General features: G+C 54.8%; 1 protein-coding gene across 2 annotated transcripts in view; it reads left to right on the top strand.

Annotated features, from left to right (window-relative positions):
• The window catches only part of SLX9 (SLX9 ribosome biogenesis factor), a 58284-nt gene extending 46097 nt beyond the window's left edge, over positions 1-12187 (top strand). The window contains exons 4-7 of one of the 2 annotated variants that reach the window (XM_084264722.1): positions 3092-3245; positions 8459-8527; positions 11455-11568; positions 12070-12187. In XM_084264722.1, the coding sequence (XP_084120848.1) occupies positions 3092-3245; positions 8459-8527; positions 11455-11557 (326 nt within the window). In that variant the 3' untranslated portion in view covers positions 11558-11568; positions 12070-12187. Of the gene's footprint in view, positions 1-3091; positions 3246-8458; positions 8528-10348; positions 10940-11454; positions 11569-12069 lie in introns of those variants that run through there. The other variant, XM_084264721.1, reaches the window with a different exon arrangement.
• Positions 12188-13420: the final 1233 nt, after the last annotated feature.

The following is a 13420-nucleotide window of genomic DNA, read 5'->3' as shown; positions in this document are numbered from 1 at the left end:
ACCCCCAGTAAGAGGGGTACACAGCACTCATGTCTTCTGCAAGGAACAGAGGGCACGGTCCTGCAGTTACGTGACAGCACTGCTTCCATAGTCAAGGTCAGCCACTCTGGAGAAGCCCGGGAGCAGGATCTCTTCACCCTGGCCTCCTGCACATCCATCTCTCTGGCATCATGAGCCTTTCCCAAGGTTGTATATGTTGTTCTGGCCCTGCCACAGGCTCTTTCCTCCTCCCTTGCCTCTGAAATCACTACACTGAGGGGATACAGATGAAATGCAGAGGCTTTGCTTTGAGGAAAACACCAAGACAGAAAACCTAGGACAAATTATCTCTGTCTTGGAATACCCAAGGTACTGGAAATGCTTTACAGGTACCCAAGTACTTAAACTGCTGGTTGTCTTGACTCCCTCACTGAACCTGTGGTCTGTTGGGAAACACCAACCTTGGCAAATGCTTTGCTGAGGGTAGCAAGTACCCATGGGCTTCCGTGAGCAAGCATTGGTACCCAGCATGCAGCTTGTTAGTGAGGGAAATGGAGGAGCTGGAGAAAGCCTCTAGGAACTGCAGTGAAGAACCTGGTACTATTACTATTAGCTAACAGAGTGCAACAAACTGGTATTTCCAGAGATGGCCATTTGTAAATGAGTTCTCACCTTGTGGCCTTCAAGAGCTGTGATCAGCTGAAGGGAGGCTCTTCAGAGGGATTTGGGAGGCTCTTCAGAGAGATCTGACCAGACTGGACTGATGGGCTGAGACCAATGGGATGAAGTTTAACAAGGCCAAGTGTAGAGTGCTGCACATGGGACATAATAACCCCGAGCAGTGCTACAGGCTTGGGGGAGACTGGCTGGAGAGCTGTCAGGCAGAGAAGGACCTGGGGGTGTTGGATGACTGTGCTGAACATGAGCCAGCAGTGTGCCCGGGTGTCCAGGAAGGTCAACAGCATCCTGGCTTGTGTTAGCAATAGTGTGTCCAGTAGGTCTGGGGAAGGGATTGTGACCCTGTACTGGGCACTGGTGAGGACACATCTTGAATACTGTGTCCAGTTTTGGCCCCTCACTACAAGAAGGACATTGCGATCCTGGAGCGAGTCCAGAGAAGGGCAACCAGGCTGGGGAAGGGGCTGGAGGGCAAATCCTCTGAGGAGCAGCTGAGGGAGCTGGGGGTGTTCAGCCTGGAGAAGAGGAGGCTGAGGGGAGACCTTCTCAGCACCTACACTGACGTGCCAGGAGGGTGCAGAGAGGTGGGCAATGGTCTCTTCAGCCAGGGGACAGGAGATGGGACAAGGGGAAATGGGCTCAAGCTGTGCCAGGGCAGGGTCAGCTCAGCTGTGAGGGAAACGTTCTTCACTGAAAGAGTTGTCAGGGCCTGGCACAGGCTGCCCAGGGAGGGGGCTGAGTCACCTTCCCTGGGTGTGTTTAAAAAAAGGGTAGATGAGGTGCTCAGGCATATGGTTTAGAATGGTTGGACTTGGTGATCTTAAAGGTCTTTTCCAACCTTGTGATTCTGTGAAACACGTTGACTTTTGTCTGATGGAGATAACTCTGCCAGTTCTTTGGGTTGTGCAGTCCTGGCCTGCTCCCCTCACCCCCAAAAAGAGCTTCCCAACTTGGATCACTGCAGGCGTTATCATTCCATCTCTGTTTTTCTAAATCTTCCCGAGAGTTTGTTGTTTCTTCTCAGCCCAGGGCTGCTTGTGTGACACTGGATGCCAAGACCCTGGGAAATAGAGTTCAGCCCAGTAGTGCAAATGCAAAACTCAGAGATTTCTTCCATTCCAATAAATTGTCCCATGAGAGCCTAGAGAAGAGGAAAAAAAAGTGATGCAAGGCTTCAGACATTGAAAGTATGTGCATTTAAAAATATATATAACGCCTGGCTCCTCAGACAAACAAGACTTCATAGGAAAAGAATTTGGGATGTTTGCACAGAATCAGGTGTCTGAAAATTTCGAGCACATACTGTTTATGAAAGGCCTGAAGTAGTCAGCTTCCTAAAGCCAGACCAAAAAAAGAAGTGCTGCAGAGCAGAAAGCTGTGTTCTTGGCAGGGGCTGCTGTGAGGAGAAGCGTTTACAATCCGGATTTGTCACAAACATCCATTTACAGCAGGATGGCAGTTCAGGAAATACCCTCAGCTCTTCGGCTCGGCTGAGCTGGAGAGGGAAAAGGACAAAGATAGTAACTGAGGTAGCAGGATCAGTCCTGGGCGTGCAGGTGGCACCCTGCCTGCGGGCTGCAAGCAGGGCTGGCTGCTTTCATGTTCCCACGAAAAATAGCTGCGCTGATTTAGTTCCCGCTTCCGTGGCCGCGCTGCCTCAGATGCTGTTGGCCTCCCTGCGCCGCCTGCGTGGCCCCGCGGCTGCCGGCGCTGCCTCCCTTGTCTCCAGACAAGTTGCTCCAAGCTCGGTGCTGAGGCTCATTGTCCCTGGGCAGCTCCATCCATGGCCTTCGCTGGGTGCAGCTGGATGGAGGAGGTGGAGCGCTCCATCGCGTACCCTGCAGCACGGGTTTGTGGGGCCTCGCGTGCCCAGGGTGGCTGCCGAGCGTGGTGTGGAGGAAGGACCAGCTGCCTCTGCGTCAGGCACTTGGCGCGGGTTCATCCGGCACCCGACTGCTCCAGCCCCACCGCGAGTCACGAAAGGGACACCGCAACTTGCTCAGAACTAAGCAAACCAACAAAATGATGTCCACCTTTTTCACCCGTGCTAGGAGACCGTGGGCAAAGCAGCATCGGGGCTGAGACTGTTCAACACCACATTGGAGCTGACTGCATTTGGCTTGTCCCTTCCCCTCTGGTTGCGCTCCCGCTTCCATGTGACGTCAGCGTGGTGTTTTCCCACCCGGGACCCGTGTGATGCCAGGGGATGGAAACACTTCTCATCACACACATCAGTGGGGATGTACACAGCTGTAAGCAAACACCACAAGGGAGGGCCCTGCCCAGCTCTGTTATGTTCAGCCTTCCCCTGGTTTAAACGTCCTCTGCCCTGGTGTTCCTGCAGCTGGTGAAGCAGCCTGTGAATTTCTTAGCTCAGAGGTGGTCTCTTGCAAATGATCCCCCTTCCTCTGGTGATGTTTTGTTTCTCACTCAGAAATAGAAAGCGTGAAGCTGGCCAAGCAGAAGCAAAAAGCCGAAGCCAAGCGGAAGGCAACCCCTGTGGTGGGAGACATGCAGCCGCTGATGGAAGCCCTACCTGAGCTCTCCGACCTGACCACGGGTGGCAGGGGCAGGAAGCCACCCCAGAGGTACGTGCCAAGAGGGAGGGATGCGTCTTTCCCTTCTCCCCACAGGATGAAGGGCCTTTGGGCTCAGCTTTAGCTGCCAGCAGTACAGCCTGGGTGCCTGTGGTTGGGAGAACAGCACCTTGTTCTCAGCTGCATTTCCCTCTTTCCATGCTCCACTCCTCATGAGAAGAAAGCTTGTACGTGCCTTCTGATGAGGCTCAGCATGAGATGCTGCTCAGCTGAGGCTCAGCTTGCAACAAGCTGGGAGCAACCAGATGTCCTGGGAGTTGCAGGAGTGACGTGCATGTCATATTTCCTTATAGCCCTATTTCTGGAGCTACTTCTGATGCCCTGCTGCCCACAGGTCAGCCAGCCCAGCCAGCCATAGGGTGGGGGCTGGTTGCCCTTGTATTTCCTTTTTATGTATGTATGTATATAAATATATATAAAGCACCTGGCACCATATTGATAAACATTCTTTGGAACACACTGGCACGTGTCCAGAGTGCAGCCCTGCCGAGCTCACCTGCCAATCTGGACCCAAGGTTTGTTTTTTATGATGAGAATTGTCCTCAACATCACTTGTCAGCACACGCTGCTTGACTCAGCACGATAGATCCGTTCTCTTCTAGCAGGTTGTATCTGCCTTAGGGGAACCAGGTCTTCTGTTGGGCTTGCCCTGATTGACACGGCCCTGGTATGATGAAGGGGAGTGGATCCTGAGAGCCAGGCTCTGGAGCACAGTGCTGCCTGCTGGAGTTTTTAACTCCCTTCCCACATGAGCCTTTGGCTGTGTTGCAGAAGATCCTTCCGGACCTCCAGGCTTCCTCCTCGAGCCCTTAGAGCAGAGCTCTACCCTCTGCCCAGACTCTGTTCACGCCATTGGCCTGGAATGTGGCTATTTTACCAGAGCAGAAAGATGGTGTTTCCGCTCCCTGTACTGCATGGCTTCCTGTGCTATTTCCAGGGCTGTTTCTGGTGCCCGGCCGCCCACGTGTCAACCAGCCCAGCCAGATGTAGGGTGGGGGCCGCTTGGCCTTGTGTTTCCTCCTTCTTAATGCACTCCTCTGCCTGACTGTCTGGTCAGCGTTGCATCCCCCAGTGCATTCCAGAAGTGCTCTGTGAGCACCACCGCTCCCCCCACCTCTCCACTCCCTCAGCAGGGCTTCAAACTGGACACTTGTTCTGACCGGAATAAGAAAGCGTTTGGCTCAGAGAACAGCCCGGGAGGCAGCTGGGCTGGCAAAGCACCCTCTCCTTTGGTTGGAGATCGCAGGTCTTGTGACATGCTGGATGCCTCAGAAGTAAACTCTGACCCAGGTGGGACAGCCACCCGCAGAGCAGGGCTGAGCTGGTCATTCTCTGTGTGTCTGGAAAACCACTGCTCAGATAAACAGCAGCTACGAACCTCACGTCAGAGTGTGGGAAAACATTTCCTTCCGCAACTTGGCTCCTGATCCTTTGGAGAGCTTTTTTTTCCCCCTCTTTCTGTTTTTTTTTTTCCTTCTTTCCCCCTCTGCTCTGCTCTGGTCAGGCCTCACCTGGAGTATTGTGTCCAGTTCTAGGCTCCCTGGGATAAAAAAGCCAGGGATCTCCTGGAGAGAGTCCAGAGGAGGCTACGGAGATGATTAAGGGCCTGGAGCATCTCCCCTGTGAGGAAAGGCTGAGTGAGCTGGGGCTGTTCAGCCTGGAGAAAAACAGCCTGAGAGGGGATCTGATCAGTGTTTATCAATACCTGAAGGGTGGGACACAGGGGAAATGGCCAGCCTCTTCTCAGTGTCTGTGGGGACAGGACAAGGGGCGATGGCCTTAAGTTGGAGCACAGGGAGTTCCACACCATTCCGGGGAAGAACTTCTTCCCGGTGAGGGTGAGGGAGCCCTGGGACAGGCTGCCCAGGGGGGTGTGGAGTCTCCTTCTCTGGAGATATTCCAGACCCATCTGGACACCGACCTGTGTGCCCTGTCCTAGGGAGCTGCTTTGGCAGGGGGTTGGACCCGATGAGCTCTGGGGGTCCCTTCTGACCCCTGTGGTTCTGTGACTCTGATTCTGTGATCCAGGCCCAAACATCGTGAGTACTCCAGCACTAGCAGGAGGTTCGCTGCCCCGCCTGGCCTCGTGCTGCAGGGCTGTCCTGGCTGAAGGAAGCCCGTGGGTTCAGGCAAGACCCAACAAGTCTCCTTGGAGGATTCCTGCTGCACACAGACTGCAGCTGGCATGAGGTCTCTGAGCTGCACGTACTGGCGAGGAAGTGGCTATACCCTTGCCTTGGTCTTGCCCCTGCCTGGCCATGAGCTGCAGGGCCGGACACTGGCCAAAACGGTCCTTTCCCCAACTCACTGGAGGGGATGTGTGCCGCACGTGGAAGTGTTCAGTCTTACACACATCTCTAGCCTGCCATCCTCAGAGAAGCACTGTCAGCTTCCTCTCTCCTCCCATGGGAGTATGCAGAGCCCTCCACTCCTCCTGGAAGCTCAGACTCTGTTTCCACTTGGACTACAAGGCTCTGGTGCCTGGAATGCCCATGGCACAGTAGGGCAGAGAAGCCCAACCCTGGCTGCTGGCACAGCAAGAGGTGGGAGTTTGGAGTCAGCTGATGTCACCTGGGTGGCCTGGCTCATGCCAGCTAAAAATCAAGAGTCCTGTGGTGCTGGCACGGAGGAACTATGGTGCTCTTCTTCCCTGAGCTGGCTCATGGCTTCCTGGGCTGTGTGAGGATGCATGTGCAAGAGTGTCTGAAAGAATCAGAGGAGGCTTTCAGAGGATTGGACTCATTACATAAACGAAGGGTAATACTCTAGTGATTTGCCAGCGTTATTAATAAAAGATTAGATTCTCTAGGAATTTGATCTCCTGCTGGGTAAGAGAGCATTACAGTGAGGTTTTTACTCTTTTATAATGAATGAAGGCAATGAAGTGCAATGGAACAGGGCTGCTGACATGGGCCAAGCGAGCAAGCAGCATGCTGGTGGTTCGGTGGGGCCTTTTGAACCTGCTGGGCCCAGCAGAGCAGAGCCATTGAGTGGGTCTGGAAAGCCTTCAGAAGCACCCAGACCTTTAAATCTGAGGGGGGCTGGGGGCAAGAGGGGGCTTGCATAGCCTGAGGCACCCTGCACCCCGGTTTGCAGCAGAGGAAGCTGTCCTGAGAGGCATGTGGGCTGGTGTGGGCCAGGCTGGAGGGATGGAAGTACTCCCATTATCTACAGGGCCGCTCATCTTTGAAGGGAGTGCTGTGGCGACGTGGTGGCACGCTTGGCAAGGCCCTGCTGCGGTGACCATGGGTTGCCACCCAGCCTGAGAAGGGATTTCTCCATGCTTCTGCAAGTGATCTGGGCAGACTGGGATGAGAAGCGGGTCCTGTGCCGAGCAGCCATGGAGAGAGCAGAGATGCTTCCTGCGCCTTTCAGCGCCAGTGGACGCAGCAGCGTGACGGAGCTGCCTGATCCCCTGTAGCTGTTCGTCTGCTCTTGTTCTTGGAGAGCTTGTGGGCCTGTGGTGTGACACCAGCAGGGCCAGGCTGACCTCGGTGGGGACTGAAGGGTACAGGAGCATCGCTGGGCAGGGATGTGCTGGCTGTGGCAGCTGGCTGATGTATGTCTGCACTACTGAGGTGTGTCTGGGGTGGCACAGAGCCCTGATGCTGGGCTGGGGGGGCAGGGCGGTGAGAGCAGCCTGGGAACCCCCGTAGGGAGAACCTTGAGGAGAAATTAAATGATGAGAGTGAGTGGGGTGAAGGAATGTGAGGCAAGAGGGGAGGCAGGTGGGAAGATTGGGGAATACTGGTGCAGAATGAAAGGATGAAGGGTAGTGGGTTAGAGAGGGAAATGGGAAGAGGACGTTGCTGTGACACTGCCAACAAAAGACCAGATACTGCTGTCCTGAAGAAATGGTGAGGGGCTCTCATGTTCCTGACCTTGAAAAAGCTGAAGGGCTCAGGGCAGATTCAGTGAGGGAGGCTGTGGCCCCCAGCACCCACCAGTACAGGAAGACCCTTCTTGAGCCCTGCTCCATTAGAGGGGCAGGCAGCAGACCCTCCTCTCTTTGGGCTGTGTCCTGGGGGTGAATCAGAAGGGAGCTGCTCTGCAGAGACAAGCTCCCTTCCCTGCTCTCTTCTCCTGCTCCCCGCTGTGCCTGTGCAGCCCTAAAGAGCACAGGTTTCTACTCTCTGCCAGCAGCCCCACTTCCAGTCCAGGCATAGCCACTGTCCTTCCTGCGTGCCCCCTGCTCATGCTCAGCCCTTGGCAGCCCTGCTGCTGCTTGGTGTCAGGCACCACGTGCTTCCCACATCCTGTGTGGGGTGGGGTTATACCCCTGCCCTCCTTGGAATTTGCCCAGGAATAAGGGGAAGGGAGGAAGTAATATCACCATTCTTTATCCTGAAATAGAAATGAGACCTTATACCCCAGCAGTGCCACCGGAGGCCTCGCAGCAGGGCTGGTGGTTCCCCCTTCTTGCTGAGCATCTGTGGCACTGCCTGCAACCCATGTGTGACGCTGCTGGAGCTGGGCAGCACGCGGCCAGGAACGTGAGCTGCGCCGAGGTGCCGCGTGGCGGGTGGCAGAAGGTGACCAGGATCTTTTCTCTGAGCAGTGGTATCAGTTTGACCTGGGGGTTGGTGATGAGCAGAAAGCGATCCGGGCACGGGCAGTGTGTGACCTGCCTCACAGTGAAGCAATGTATGGAGTGCAGGGGGACATGGGCAGCCTCTTCTCAGTGTCTTTGGGGACAGGACAAGGGGCAATGGCCTCAAGTTGGAGCACAGGAAGTTCCACACCAATCTGGGGAAGAACTTCTTCCCAGTGAGGGTGAGGGAGCCCTGGGACAGGATGCCCAGGGGGTGTGGAGTCTCCTTCTCTGGAGATATTCCAGCTCCATCTGGACGCAGAACTGTGCAATATGAGCTAGGGAGCTGCTTTGGCAGGGGGTTGGACCCAGTGGGCTCTGGAGGTCCCTTCTAACCCCTGTGATTCTGTGAGTCTGTGATTCTGTGATTCAGTCTTGCATGGTGTGTCTGCCTGCGGCCCATTTGGGCACGACTCCTGAGCAGCTCTCAGCATGCAGCCCGAGGAGCGTGCAACTCCCTTACTGGCTGCTGAGGGAAGTAATTGTCCTTCAGAACAATTTCTACACAGGAAGAAAGCCTGTGCTTTCTGGGAAGGCAGACACAGAATGCCTGGACTCATTTCATGGCCACGGAAATTGCTGAATTGCTAATTGCTGTTTCTTCTCTCCACAGCCATGGAAAAGGCAAGGCAGAACCAGCAGACTTCTGTCTGATGAAACAAGCCCAGAAACACCGTCTCCTGTAAGTACCCAGTTATTGGACCATCCAGTCCCTGCTGAGCATCATGGAATGGTTGAGATTGGATGGCACCTCTGGAGTTTAGCTGTTCCAACCCCCTGCTCGTGCAGGGTCACCATGAGCTGGCCACCCAGGGTGGCTTTTGAGTATTTCACAGAATCAGAGAATCACTGGGTTGGAAAAGCCCTTTAAGCTCATGGAGTCTAACTGTCCCTGACCTGTGCTGACCCATCTCCCTGAGCACCTCATCTCCCTGTCTGTTAAACACACCCAGGGGCGGGGACTCAGCCCCTCCCTGGGCAGCCTGTGCCAGGCCCTGACAGCTCTTTCAGGGAAGAACTTTTCCCTCACATCTGAGCTGACCCTGCCCTGGCACAGCTTGAGCCCATTTCCCCTTGTCCCATCTCCTGTCACTTCCCTCCAGGGATGGAGATCACACAGCCTCTCTAAGGAACCCCTTCCGGCATTTGTCTTGTGTCCTAGAAGAGGTGGCAGTCCCTTCACATAGCACAGGATGTTTGCGGGTGTCCTCCTGCTTTGTCCCTATCAGGCTCAGTCAGTTCTAAGTGGATTCACTCTGCTCCTGCTTCTCTCCTGCCTAAAATCAGAAGTGGAGAGCTGATAGCCTTCAGCAAAGTCTCTGTGGTGGTCTAGGTGAGGAGCTCCTGGAACTCTGTGTAGCATCAGGAGCTTCATCTACTCTACTGGAACACCTCTGGGACACTAACCTACATGTGATATGTCCCTGAGGAGGACAAATGTCTGGTGGCATCTGTCAAACCTCTTCTCCTGAGATGAAGCACTGAATGTGTTTGAGTCATTCCCAGGATGGTTCTGCTCAGTTCTGCCTTCCTGGGTGAGTCCCTCCTTGGCTCACTGTCACTGTGCTAGGACTCCCAGGTGAGGACACTGCCTTGGGAGGAACTTGTGTACAAACCTAAGATCTCCTGTATCAGCAAGCTGGTGACCCAGTGTGCACCCCCCCCTCTTCTCTGCACCGCACCAGGTAGATGCACTGAGTGGTGGCATGTACCCTGCCACAGCAGTCTGGGAAGTCTGTGTTTCCTGGCAGGCAAAATCCCTGGAGCAAGGTCTTGGAGATTGATTTTCCAAGACATTAGGTAGTACTGGGGGTTCCCCAAGCCTCACCCCACGACCCCGGCTGCCACAAGCTTCAGGTTTGGCTTCTGTACCCGTTCCTCTGGCAGGAAGGAGCTGGGCAGCCCGTCTGAGGGAGATGGGGAGGTCACAGGGCACGTGACTTAGGTGAAAGCTCCTTTTTATTGTTGAACCATTCCTCCTGCTCTGTTGTTCTCCCCAGCTCTCTTGCTTTTTAAGGCAAGACCGTTTCCCCAGCAGCCAGCTGTGACCCAGCATGAGGATGTAATGCTGTCATGCTCCTCCCACGGTGCGCGTGGGATCACCAGGCTTCTAGGGTGGGCAGTGAAGAGGGTCAGTGGGTGAGCTCTCAAAAGCAGAACCTGCTTTTGTGCTGGTGCACTCTGAAGCAGTTTTCATTCTTGGTGATGTATCAGATACCAAGTCTGTTGTGCTCTACAGAAACCCACTTCAAGTGATGCTGGACACTAGTGCCATTGTTTGTGTCTCTGTGGCACCAGATCAAATCCCTGGCTCCTGTGAGCTGGCAGCAATCTGAGCTCTGCCCTTGGGTAAATGAGGCTTATTTCTGGCCCTGTTTCTTCCTGAGATTGCCACCCCAGATCATTCCATCTGCAGAGAAACCCTCTGCTTTAGGGATTCTGGTCTGCTTAGTTCCCCTCACACAAGGCCCTCAGCATTTCTATGTTGTTTTTCCACCCTCAGAGAGGAGGAAGTGGCTCGGTTTCATGAGGTCATCACCAACCCCAGGTACAGAGCAAACCCCCTCATGGCCATCAGCGAGCATCTCTCCAGGAGGCTGAGGCAGGAGGAAGAAGGAGGCAAACCCCTCTAGGCTGTCAGTGGGGACCCAGCGTGCACGCTGGAGCTGGTATGGGGGCTCTGGGCTGCTACCACCACCCCTCGGTCCTTGGAAATGGTTCAGTGGATTATTAAACCCAGCAGTCCTGTTTTGTGTCCATGGGAGCGATGCAGTTCCCGGCAGCTGCTCCTTGGCAAGCAGCCCACGGAGCACAGGGGTTCTGCGAAATGTCTGCGTGAACATTAAGCCTTCTGCCAAGTGTCTTGACACCTTTTCCCTCCCTGGGATCAGGCATGGTTTCTCAAACTGTGCCAGTGGTGATGCAGCTGGTTTCTGTCGTTCCCCTCCCCTTTCTGACAGCTCTGCTGAGGTGGGTCAGGACCCCAGGCCCTGCAGCCGAGAAGAATGTCACAGACCTTTGTAAGGACCGATGCTGCCTTTCAGAGACCTTGTTTTATGTAAGAAATTGAGCTTTGGAATAAACACATTTCCACACAGTACCAAGCTTTCCAGGCTTTTCTTTTGCTCGGTGCTGACTGAAATAGGAGCTTCTTCCCATCACTGGGAAAATTACTTAAAAGGGTGGGGTTTCCCACGTGCAGGGTGAACCATTAGACAGCTAAACCATCGCAGATCACATCTGACTTGGACTTGCCTTCCTCCTGCTCTGGAAGCGTGTGCTTTCTGTGGGTGATGCTGGTCCCCTTCAGCCTGTGTCATGTCCTGTGCCCGTTTGGCCCTATAGGAAGCATCCCCAAATGTGCCTGGGGGGCCAGCCGTGAGCTTCAGCTAGTCATGGACGTGCTCGTGTTTGGGACCTGCTGCAGGAGGGGTGGGGAGGGGGGGGCTTTCCTTCTACCAAACACCAGTTTTCACACAATTCCAGTGAGTTTTTGTGGGGACAGCTGAAGGCAGGACTGTTCCCTGTTTGAGATGATCCAGACTCCATGATCCAGAATGTCAGAGTTGTCTTTCGAGCCGTACAAGAAGTTTTTCTGATGCTTCTTAGCCTTGGAAAAACCTCCTGCCTATGCCAGCTCAACTCTGAGGAGCATCTGGAGCCTGGAGGAAAGAAGCTCCCTGTGATGCCCAGACAAAAGGAGCTGCGATGACTCTTGGCCAGGTTAGTGCCTAAAACCAGCTTCAGTGGGACTGACACGCACCCTGACCCTGCTTGGCTCTGGCATCACTGGCAGTGCTGCTTTTCTTCTCCTTCCAGGCTGGCACTGTTGAGCAGAGGAGGCTTTTTGCTCCCAACGCAGTGTAGATGCTGTTGCTGGTGCTGTTTGTTCTTAGAACGATTGTCACTGTGCCTCCCCCCCTCATCCGGGGGTTGCAGGAGAGTCCTGCAGGCAGAGACTGCAGAGAATCAGGGGCCATGTCCCATCCTCTCCCTGATGGCCCCTGGCTGTGTCCCTCATCGTGCTGTGATGCCCTGTGGGACCCAGTGTCTGGGAAGCAGAGGGGCTGTGGTAGGGCCAAACAACTCCAAACATCTCCCCACCTCTCCGCTGGTTCCTGCTGGCTGTAGCACCTCACCAGGATCTGAACTCTTTTAGGCCCTCTTGGATTTGGAACTCTGGATACCAGTGCCAACTGTGCTTCCCCTGCTTCTGTTTCCTAGGCTGGACATGGCCTCAGAGATCTGGGCTGTGGCCATGGAGGCTGTGTGCTGACAGCTCCTCCTCTTTCCCTGTGGCTCCCAACAGCACAAGATGTGACAAGATTCTGACCAAGCTAAGGTCTGTGGAGTGGTTTTCTCTTTAAGCCCCCTGTCTACCCCACTACTCTATCTCATAGCTAGCTGCCTCCCAAGAAAGGCTCCATCCTTGTGCTCAGATGGTGGGAAGGCAAGGGATTCAGAAGGTGAAGACATCCAGACACAAAGGAGGCCAAAGGTGTTCCTCTTGTCAGCGAACAGGACACTTGGGGATGGAGAAATGGGGCAGGAGGGAGGGGAGGCGGCTCGCACGGTGCGTCAGAAGACTCCTGTCACTTGTCTTCTATATTTTGCAGGAGCTTTGTGGCTTTTTGTTGGGTGGCTTTTACAGGAGGAGAGCCCTGGCTGCCCCGTATGGCTGGGCCGCGCAGCAGCCACGCTGTGCCCTCGTGCTTCCCCTCGCAGCAGCGGCGGCACATTGTGAGTCAGTGCCATAGCTGGAGAGAAGCCCCAGGTGGGTTTAGGAAACGCCATCCTGGGCTAGGAGCTGCAGGTGGGGTCCTGTCCTTCCCCTTGGTGATGTACTTGGTGCATCATGACCAGAGGTCCTGAGGCAGCAGTGGTTGCATATGACAAGCGCCAATTTCCTGGGTGCACAGAGCAAGACAATCCTTTGCAGCCTCTGGAGAGTTAATTGGATTGTCCCATGCACCTCCTCCCTTCCAGACCAGTTTCTCCTCCATCACTTCTCCCTAGGGTGAGAAAATAAAAACCTCAAAGGTTTTAACTTCCTGTCTGCCCAGGCTGCTGAGCCTTCCCTTCACAGGCAGTTCCGAGTAGCGGAGCGGTGCTTGGATGGCCCGAACTGCAGTGCCAAGGAAAACCCTTGGCTGGCAGAGGCAGGTACCGGGGTCGATGTTGCTGTGGGTGCTGTGCCAAGAGGTACCCACCTTCCATCTCTGAAAGAGCAAAGCTTGGCAGGACTGGGTCCTTTTCTCATCCCGTGTGGTTTTCTCTGAGGCCATGGGGCTTGGGGCCAGTGTGGAGGAGGGATGTCTGTGTACACCAGCCAGCTCAGAGCACTTCGGAGCCCAGAAACACATCACCAGGGCAAGGGACTCTGTGGCCTGGGTAGCTTTTCCAGGATGGTATCAGGGCAAGGGGCTGTCCCCATGCTTTAGGTTGCCAGTGGTGGTGGCCAGCATAGGTCACTGGAAATTTGGATGCCAGCAGCCACAGCCATCCAGTGCTTCTCTCTTCAGCCTAGTTATTGGGTCCCATCCCTTCCCTTCAAACTGACTGGGAGCCAGCAGAG

Source organism: Gallinula chloropus (assembly GCF_964237585.1).
Source record: "Gallinula chloropus genome assembly, chromosome: 5".
Taxonomy (NCBI): Eukaryota; Metazoa; Chordata; class Aves; order Gruiformes; family Rallidae; genus Gallinula; species Gallinula chloropus.
The sequence above is the reverse complement of the archived record's forward strand: the minus strand, read 5'-3'. Positions and strand labels throughout refer to the sequence as shown.